General features: G+C 40.3%; 2 protein-coding genes and 1 long non-coding RNA gene across 9 annotated transcripts in view; 1 reads left to right on the forward strand and 2 right to left on the reverse strand.

Annotated features, from left to right (window-relative positions):
* si:dkey-222b8.1 (uncharacterized protein LOC560317 homolog) overlaps positions 1 to 2,526 on the reverse strand; it is a 34,886-nt gene extending 32,360 nt beyond the window's left edge. For 3 of the 7 annotated variants that reach the window (XM_034891421.1, XM_034891425.1, XM_034891423.1), the window contains exon 1: positions 1,997 to 2,525. In XM_034891421.1, coding sequence (XP_034747312.1) covers positions 1,997 to 2,196 — 200 coding nt within the window. In that variant the 5' untranslated portion in view covers positions 2,197 to 2,525. Of the gene's footprint in view, positions 1 to 1,996 lie in introns of all 7 variants that reach the window. The other 4 variants (XM_034891420.1, XM_034891419.1, XM_034891424.1 and 1 more) reach the window with 2 other exon arrangements.
* Positions 1 to 7,846, forward strand: part of LOC117956409 — a 27,247-nt gene extending 19,401 nt beyond the window's left edge. The window contains exon 3 of the long non-coding RNA XR_004659255.1: positions 7,590 to 7,846. This is a non-coding gene — a long non-coding RNA (uncharacterized LOC117956409). The remainder of the gene's footprint in view (positions 1 to 7,589) is intronic.
* Positions 7,517 to 10,202, reverse strand: snapin (SNAP associated protein). The gene is made up of 4 exons (XM_034891444.1): positions 9,996 to 10,202; positions 9,555 to 9,601; positions 9,255 to 9,373; positions 7,517 to 7,724 (listed from the first exon to the last, which is right to left on the reverse strand). Exons 1-4 carry the CDS (start codon positions 10,106 to 10,108, stop codon positions 7,617 to 7,619), a joined length of 387 nt encoding a protein of 128 aa, XP_034747335.1. The 5' UTR covers positions 10,109 to 10,202; the 3' UTR covers positions 7,517 to 7,616.
* Positions 10,203 to 10,240: the final 38 nt, after the last annotated feature.

The raw sequence follows: 10,240 nt of genomic DNA on the forward strand, positions 1-10,240 counted from the left end.
TGCACTGAGTTGCCGCCATGTGATTGGCTGCTTAGAAATTAAGTGTTAACGAGCAGTTGGACAGGTGTACCTAATAAAATAAAGTGGCCGGTGAGTGTAGTCTGGCAGTTGCATTTGCTTGTGAAAGAGAGAGCATGAGGAAACCCTATAGATCATTATTATTAAATTATTATTAATACATATAGGCTACAATCAATGGGAAACCTGAGGGAGTAGAGCGTAAGTCCCTTGGATGCCCCCAGTAATGACTTGTCTTTAAATCAATAGGAAACAGTGAGTTTTTTATAATGTAATCTTTTTGTCTCTCACGTCAATTTATTTTATTTTGTGAAAGTGTTTTGTTTTGCTTGCCTTGATTCAGTTAATTTCTGTATCACTATTTTGCCTCGTCGGCCTTACTTGGGGTTAACAATAAATATCCCATCTTATCAATGTCATCTCAGACTCAACTTGAGTGTTTTTCCACTTGCTCACGACTACTAGCTACATCCACCCACCACATTTACTGTGTTGTAAGTGGCATGTAATCAATGACAAAATTATGCTGTGTGGCAAAAAGCAAGCTAAGAAAGTATTATGGTTACTGAGTATTTTACGTAAATTAGAGGAACCAGAGGGGTCAAAGGTTTTATGACGCCAATGACAGGCGACTAAATGAAACTTTCCGTATTACATCTGAAATGTAGCATAAGTATAATGCAGCATAAAATTAAAATAGTTGAGTGCTTCATAACTGTAGAGTACAGTATGTGAATTAATGTACTTAAACAAATAACTTTGGAGATTACAACCTAACAAACTTGTAACATTAATGCATCTCATTTGAACATTGCTGTTGTCTTAAAACTGACACTGTATTAACATTTACAACCAAATATACTGCACAGGGAGATCACCTAAAGGTCCCATGGCATGACAACTTCACTTGATGAGGTTTTTTAACATTAATATGCGTTCCCACCACCTGTCTATGGTCCCCCAGTGGCTATAAATGGTAATAGGTGTAAACCGAGCCCTGGGTATCCTGCTCTGCCTTTGAGAAAATGATAGCTCAGATGGCCCCATCTAGAATCTTGCCCTTTATGAGGTCATAAGGAATCTCAGAAATGGCACATACTAAGGAAGTATCATTGTGGGACTGGCTTTAGTGGCTGTTATTCTGCACCAAGGCGGAATTTTGAGAAAGAGACTTCCGATATGGTATTGGGGACTACTAAGGTCTATATAAAAGAGACTTCAGATACAGTATTAGGGGACCACTAAAGTCCATATAAAAGCATCCAAAGAGCACCATGTAATGGGACCTTTAATGGTAAGAATGTCCTGCAACATGGCTAATAAAGCTTTATATCTCTTACAGCATAACAAGACTATATGCTGACAGTCACAGGTAACTGTTGCTACATTCACACACCTCCCGTCCATGTATCTTACTAAACATAGGCTACTGTATACAATACTGTCCGAACGTCTAAAACCAATCTGGTAGCCTACCTAGAGGGCCCCACAATTAAAATTAAAACTTGCCACAATGTGATCCGTCAGAAGAACCGAGCCCTATGTGCATAACGCACCGTTAGCAGTGCCCAGGCCATTCACAGCAGTTCACTGACATTGCAGACTGGTTAACAGGCTTATCGCACATCCCTAACCCCTTGATCTCAACATGTTCAAGACCCAGACAATTTAATAAATAAATACATATAAGACACACATTCTATGTATAGGACTAATTTATCTGACTGCCTAAAGTTTAACGAATAGAATGAAATAAGGTAGGCTATTGAAAAAGCACAATAGGCTACAGTACAATGTCGGCCAGTATAAGCGGTAAGGTTATCGTATGAAGACTGAAACAGCAGAACAGCATTTGAGGCAGGTTACAGTAAGCAACAATTTAGCAAGCTAATGTGACTGACTTCCCCCTCACATTTCGGTTATCCTGGTTGGCGAGAGCATGAGAAAGCAAAGAAGGAGATAAATAGTTTGTACTTACACATCAGCCAGAGTGAAGAGAAGAAGTTGGACAGAAAGATCGCTGTACTCAGATAGCTGTTCGTATTGTATGTGTTGACTAGAGCGGCTATCTGTATTAATACTCTTTTGTATTAGGCTACCTATGTATTGCTCTGCGTTTACAGGGCTAATGTTTGATGCAAATTCCTGTAATGTAACGAGCAAGTGTTTTTTTCTCATACGTTTTGCTGCGCTAGCTTGTTGTTTCTCGGTTGTTTTATCCTTTTATCAGCCCTACTGTCTCCTCGTGCATCCTGTCTGTTCACCCGCGCACGCCACAATAACAATACAGGGGAGACGTCGTGCGCGTCAGTGTCTCGACATGCTGCAGCCAATAGGCGGCAAGGTCTCACAGGGACTACTGCTTTCGGCCAATTACGTAGCAGTTCTCACAGCGGGGCCGCGAGCCAGGGTCTGTCTGGTTCGTCAGATTGACAGGTCCGCGAGACTGTTTTTTTAAGGTGGCGCCGCTGAGATTACCCCCCCCCCCCAACACACACACACACACACACACACACACACAAACACACGCGCGCGCAAGCACACACACACACACACACACACACACACACACACACACACACACGGACGGCAACTGCTATTTGAGCAATACTCCACTCTTTAATGTGCTTAAGAAGACTTCAGTATTTTCCCCACTAGTAGCCCTACGCAATTTCTCAACCTTTACTTGGCTGTGACCCCTCCTTTTCAATTCAAGTGTTAAGAAAAGAAATGCATTAGTTCAATTGCATAACTTCATCATTATTTTACTATTTTTGGTTAAAAAAAATCAATAGTCTAAAAATAGTTTACAAATCTCTCAAACTACGTCAAATAAAGCCATGTGGTGTCCCAGTCAGCCAGACTGTGATAAAGTATAGTATGTGCTTACGGTCCCCAGGCAGTGATTCCATTCCTCTACTGCAACTGACTAACATGTTGGACCAGGTTATTTTACAGACTAATTGTTTTCAAAGAGTCAAAACTTTGCAGACAAGGTATAATATACATTTTCAGGTTTACTTTATTTAGAGGTTGTAGCAGGTTTACATGGTTTAACTCCTAAAAAACACTGTGTTTTTGTTGTACTTCACATTGCTGCAGCTCCTCTTTTCCCTCTCTGTGTTGAGCTCTCTGTCTTAGCTAGAGAGTGAGACATCTGACTTCTGAATTGTTCCATCTTTGTTGGGAGTCGCACATATGCAGTAGGCTACTTAGGTAAGGACTACTAGCCAGCCAGAAGCAGAGTATGAGGGTGTGCCACTCTAGTAGCTAGGCAAGCATTATAACGTGTGTTACGCCTGTTCGTCACAGAAGTAAAGGCTGGACTACAATAGAGCTGTTTGGAGCAGTTTGTTAATAGTGTTTTCTGTTGGAGATGGGGGGGGACTTTGGGCTTTTTCACTTTGTAAACCTAACATGCACAAAAAAGATATATAACACTGTAAAGGAAAGGGTACAAGCCTAAAAACATAATATGAGCACTTTAAGTAAACTTTGAACATTTAACAAGTGCTAAACTCAACACAACTTACCAGACTTAAAATAACTGTTGAATAATTGTCTGTTTTACCTCAAATATGCCTGGAATTATTTAAAGGTCCCATGACATAGTGCTCTTTGGATGCTTTTATATAGACCTAAGTGGTCCTCTAATACTGTATCTGAAGTCTCTTTTATATAGACCTTAGTGGTCCCTTAATACTGTATCTGAAGTCTTTTGTATATAGACCTTAGTGGTCCCCTAATACTGTATCTGAAGTCTCTTTCCCAAAATTCAGCCGTGGTGCAGAATTACAGCCACCAAAGCTAGTCCCACAATAAGCTTTCTTTGTATGTGCCATTTCTGTGTCTGTAGCTGACACTTTGCTTGTTTACACCTATTGCTATTTCTTGCCACTGGGGGACCATAGGCAGGCTGGGGAACTCATATTAATGTTAAAAACCTCATAAAGTGAACTTTGAATGCCAAGAGACCTTTCAATTTGTAGGTATAGGCATGGTCTACAACCATAAAATTAAGCATGACTGGCCAGATTGCTATTAAATTTGCAGCACATTTATGCTCACTTTCTATTTGACTGGTCCTATGGCCTTTCCTCTGATACTAACTGGAAAGCGTGGGTGCTGAACAAGTAATTCATCCATATGTTTACAATTTTGTTCAACACCTTCATGTTAGGGGTGCAATAAATATTACAGTTTGCCTTCATCAGCAGGTTGACAAATGATTATGTAAGAAACAGCTATACAACTCAAAAAATTTAGAAAATTACATTATTTAGAAACAGCAATGCATATCAACTGAAAAGCACAAGCAATATGTAGGCATTATTATCATGGTGCGTAATCATGTAATGTTTCATTTTCATCATCTAATATCGAACCAATTTTATATTATTAATTAGGATTTGTTCTAATTTCTAACTATGTTCTAACTATGATACATTTATGTCAGCATATGTCAGCAGAGCTTTACAGAGAATGCAGAGGCCCTCTGAAACCCTGAGGAATGTACCTTTTAACAAAAGGGAAAATAAAAGCCATCAGATCCGGTTTAGATTTACCATAATCCTGCTGCAGATCCAGCATTTCCAAGGTTTAACTTAAACCAGCGGCAGACCCAATTTAAGCAAGGTTTAACTTAATCCTGCCATAGACCTGATTTGACCGAGGTTTATCTTAAACCTGATGCAGACCCGGTTAACCAGTTTAACTTAAACCTGCCGCTTTCCTCTGTTGGTCAAATGGTCAGAGGTGTAGGAGTCAAGTAACTGCCAGGGCAACACTCCTTGCACTTGAGTATGAAAACCCAGAGGGAAGACTTTTGTGGGTTTACCCATTTAAACGATTCCTTCATTAAATATATTTGGAGAAAAATAACTGCCGCTGACCCGGTACAACTTAAACCTGCCACTGACCTGTTTTTTAGTGCTTTTGGGGGCATTTTTAGGCCTTTATTTTCATGGGACAGATGAAGACATGAAAGGGCAGAGAGGGGAAATGACACGCAGCAAAGGGCAGCAGGTCAAAGTCAAAGTCAAACCCACGCCTGCTGCATCGAGGAGTCATCCTCTATTTATTTGCATACACGCTACCAACTGAGCAATCCTGGCCACACACCACTGACCTGGTTTAACTTAAATTAACATCAACCTTCCCTAGATATGGTTTAACTAAGGTTTAACTATTGATGTATAATAATTCCTGAAAACTGGATCACAAAATGGCGCCTATTTGGTTCAACGGAATCACTCACCTGGCGCATTCACCTAAACGGTTTCTAAGCTTTGGTGATGTGGCCCACTGACTATGTGCAGTAGCGTTTCTCCCACTGGGCCCACTCACAAGTTCTTGCTCGGCCCGTATACATTGTGGTGACGTCACGTTTATAAATTGCTTTTCTTACCTTTAAGCAAGTTTTACAAGCATAAAGTTCATATTAAAAAAATTCTGACCTTGTTTGCAGTTTGAGGTGTCCGGGCATTAGTTTTACAGACATTTCTTTTACAATGGTGAACTATGGAATCCTGCAATGGCCACTGGAAAGATTGGCTGCAAGGCTGAGTGCACTTTCTTCGGGCCCGGGTTTAACTTAACTTGATGCAGATCTAGTTTAACCAAGGTTTAACTTAAACCTGCTGCAGATCCGGTTTAACTTAAACATTGTTCTACAAGGCCGTTTTGTGGTTCTGCGTAGAATCAACGGCGTACCACCCCAGTCCCCTCTGCGTCTACGCCAAACCACACTAAAAAAATGTAACTACACATTGCGGCAATGCATGTCACTTGGCAGTAGCTTGGTAGCGTTGCATTTCCCATTTCTCATTTCCTGTTTCTCCTTGACATAAAATACAATCAAGGAGTGTTAACTTTTCCTGCTACAGATTTCCCACCTAGGTCCGAAAGAACTGGGGAGACACTCTCTAGAGTCACTACTTGCTCCGAAGACAATTGCTGTCATTCTCTCACTTGAAATGTGCTGCAATGCAAAGAAACACGTTCAACCCTGATGCAGAACTCTGAAAAGGTCAAGACGTAGTAGGAGCTACGGCGTAGCTACGCCGTGGAGTTTAGGCACAACCATAAACCGGCCTTTAGGCTCACTATATGATTGCTTTAGCAAGTAACTACCTTAATTCAAATTACATTTTCTAAACAAGGAGGAAAGAATGAAAACTATTGCTCAGGTCAATTTCAGGGTTATGAAAACAAAAAGCTGGGTGCCAGGATAGCTCAGTTGGTAAAGCAGGCATCCATTTATAGAGGTTTGCTCCTCGATGCAGCGGGCCCATGTTCAACTTCTACCTGTGGCCCTTTGCTGCTTGTCATTCTCCCCTTTCATATGTTCAGCCGATCTGAGCTTCAGCAATGACATTAGGGCAATAACTAAATCAGCATTTTATCATCTCAAACACAATAACTATTAGTCTTAATATTATCCACACCCAAACATTGCTTTATGTCTAGCAGGCCATTATACACTTCTGTTTCCTTAGATCCTTAGGTAGCAGTCTACTGGTACAACCTCGATTAGCTAAGATGCTGCAAACAGATAGAACCTGATGATTGGGCCATAACCTAAGCAATTTCCAAATCTAAATGAAAACACTGTTCTCCTGACTGGTTTCTGATTTCCTTTGTTGCATTTGGAGCAACTTACAAACTTATAAGTCTGTTTAATTCGTATTCAACAAAGGTCCAGAAACTGATTAACAAGATTTTACTGTTTACAAAAACAGTAAAATATTATAGTATATAATGGACACACCTAATTTTTTTAATGTCCAACATTTCATATATGTCACTATATATGTGCTTTTGAAGGCCTAAGTGTCAAACTTAAAGAACTGTTTTATTACAATTAAATGTGTCACTTATTCAATTTATTTCTGATACCAGAAACAGGCTTACTGATTATCTGACAAACATACCAACCACTTGTTAAATAATGTAAAAGCATGGTGACTGAAGGACGAGTGCTCAGTTTGCTAGTAATGTACAAGTCACAAAAAAACAGAATAGTGACACTGCTGTAGATTGAAAGGAAACACAGGAGCAAATGTGCTACAACAACATTTACACTTGACTGAAATATTTACAATATTACTTAATAATACTATCACAAGTGCAAGCAGACGTGTTCTGTCAAGAAAAGGTTTTCAGATTGGGAAAAACACTTTGAGTTTGTGTTAACTGTCACTGCAGTTCCCAATAGGCAGCAATGCCAATTAAATAACAATCCCGTTGCACCAGCGCATGTTGGTTAGCCATCACACATGCCTATTCATATGCCCTCATGTATGCATTATGGCTATCATAATACATCCATGAGTGTGCTACATGATGTTGCCATGGTTGGTGTGTTCATCTTGACACTGCAATCAGGTGTTCTAAACCCCTGCCAGTGCCAGCTGAGTTTAACCCGTCGGATGCTGACTGACTAACAGAGCCTTAACCTTTCAATTCGTAGAGAGCTATTCAAATCACATTTGTAAACAACATTTTGCAACTGTCTAACAGTAAACATATAGCAACCCAAATTTTTATTATGGCAACATCAGACAACGCAGTGCAGGACAATTGACGGAGGAGGAGGCTCAGGGTTTACTGGGGGAGCGGGATGTGAACACTCCTGAAGCCTCCAGCATGGTCTTTCTTCGTGCCGTCTCTTTGGCCACATTGTGGTTGAGTCGCCTCAGACGTTCCTGGGGATAGAATATTTAGGTCATGAGGCTATTTTTTTTTTTACATTGTGTTACTTTTTGTTTACCTGTTTCCATTTTTAAACTTGGTTGTTAATTGCAGATGCGATACTACTAGTTATAGCAATAGTTGTAGCAGTATAGTGGTTTTATGGGTATTTATGGTAATATAGTACTAGAAGTATTTGTAGTAGAAACATCAGTGGTAGTAGTAATGTCAATAGCAGTTATACACGGTCCCCACATTTAAGAGTAAGCTAAAACTCTCCACTTAGCTGAAGCTTATAATTAGGGCTAGACCAGGTTTGCCTCGGACCAGCTCTTAATTATGCGGTTATAGTCTAAGACTGCCGGGGGACTTCCTATTACACACTAAAATCCCCTCTCTCTCTCTCTGTGTGCATTCATGTCCCTTCAATGCATTTTCCTAACGTAGCTATGGGGAACTTTTTCTCCCGGAGTCCACATGCTTTCTTGCCCGGCAGATTTGGTGGTTCAGGTGGTTAGTTTTTGGCAACTGCTGCTGTGGTCCTGCTTAAAACCTAGACATCACACTGGCAGCCGCTGCTGTGGTCCTGCTACAACTACAATTATTTGTAGTCATAGTTTGATTATCTTTTGTGACTATAAGTGCCACAGCTCATCATACCATCTGTTATAATTGTTATGAATCCTATCATGGCCTGTATATCTGTATCAGTGTCTCTGTGTCCCAGATGACTGCCCACCAAGAGCTAAGGTCTGTCCAAGGTTTCTCCCTAAAAGCAAGTCTTTCGTCGGCCCTGTCGCACCAAATGCTTGCTCATGGGAAATTGTTGGGGCTTTGTAAATCCTAGTGTGGTCTAGACCTACTCTATCGGTAAAGTGTCCTAAGATAACTCCTGTTGTGATTTGACACTATAAATTAAATTGAATTGTTAATAGTCTATATCATCAAAGTTTCACTTCCAGGGCTGTTCTGGTACCGCCGGAAATGTCACCAGATGTCACTCTTTTAGGCCGGATGTCCCTTTCTTTGTGTTGGTGTTCTAACCTCCGGTGGATTTCTGAGGGCTATGGTTAGCTTCTCCTCAGATCTCTGCAGGGTAAATCTAGACAGCTAGCTAGACTATCTGTCCAATCTGAGTTTTCTGTTGAACGACTAAAACTACTTTTAAACATACACTTAAGTTCCATTAAGCGACTATTTTGCAGAGGCACCGTTCTTAGTGCCGCCCAGACGATTGTGATTGGTTTAAAAATGAAATGCCAATAAACCATAGCAAGTTTTTCTCCCATTTCCGAATGCTGTGTATAGCAGACAGACCGTCCTGTGCGGCACTGTGGAGGAAGGTCTGGCAATGCAAGACGATATTGGTAATAATAGCAAAAGTTGCTAAAGGAGTACCAGTAAACAGCAATTGTACTACTATAACTAACACTGCTACAAGTATTAGCTGTAGTTTTTATCATTACTAGAGAAAACTTTCACATTACTATTGAACATACTGATTTGTGTCACTTTATAAAGTTCCACAGCAAAGCTTAACTGACCTGGGCATTCTGCAGTATGTTGTTTACTAGCACTACTCTTCGCCTGGCATTCAGCAGCTTCTTTACATAAGGGTCCAGGTCTAGCGCCACCTTCTGATGTTCATTTATCCGGCATAATTCTTCAAATAATGCACATCAAAGACACACAAGACCACACCAATGGTTAGTGAACACAAGTTATTTAGTGCACTTTATACTTTTGTTATGTTTTATATAGGCATTTTAATTAAGAATTCACATTATACCTGAGTCAGGGATTTAACAGACAAATACAATATAGGCCTACATAAAATGAATTACCTGTGGCCAGATTGTCTATATGTTCTCTCAATTCTACCTGGCTTTCTCTGCAAAGAAAAAAGAATCCCATTAATCCAGAGGAAGAGCAGATGATACAAACCTCGATATTTCGGTTCAAGTGCAGTTGTGAGCAGGTTTATTCATTATATGGGCACAAACATTTATCAAGTACCAAAGATAACCCACATGAAACACAAGTTGAACACGTAATGTGACATTATCAGTACTCAAACAATAAAGGCTTGTGCACGAATATGTATTAAAAAAGTATTAAATTGGGACTTATAAAATAGTAGTTAAACACCACAGGGTCGACATTTTCTGTAAAGTCACGAGACAGTTAACGTTAAAGGTTTGCCAAGGGGTTATAACACGGATGACAGCAGGGTGTGTGATGTAGGCGAAAATTAAATAACACATTCAATAAGAAACCGCATTTACCTGACTGAGTGTACATGCAAATCGAGCTGCTGAATAGCTGGTCTTAGGAGGTCGAGCAACCCTTCGGCTAAAGCATCTTTGCCTGAAGAAGTTGCTACTAAAGCCGCCGCCATTTTAGGAAAGCATCAACAATAGACAGTTAAAGAAATAGCTAACCAAAACGGCCAGACAGGAAGCTACGTCCTCCTGACGTTGGAGGCCGTCATAAGAATCTCTCCATTTTCTTAGCTACAGTGGACGGCCAG

The sequence above is a fragment of the Etheostoma cragini genome, chromosome 14 (assembly GCF_013103735.1).
Source record: "Etheostoma cragini isolate CJK2018 chromosome 14, CSU_Ecrag_1.0, whole genome shotgun sequence".
NCBI lineage: Eukaryota > Metazoa > Chordata > Actinopteri > Perciformes > Percidae > Etheostoma > Etheostoma cragini.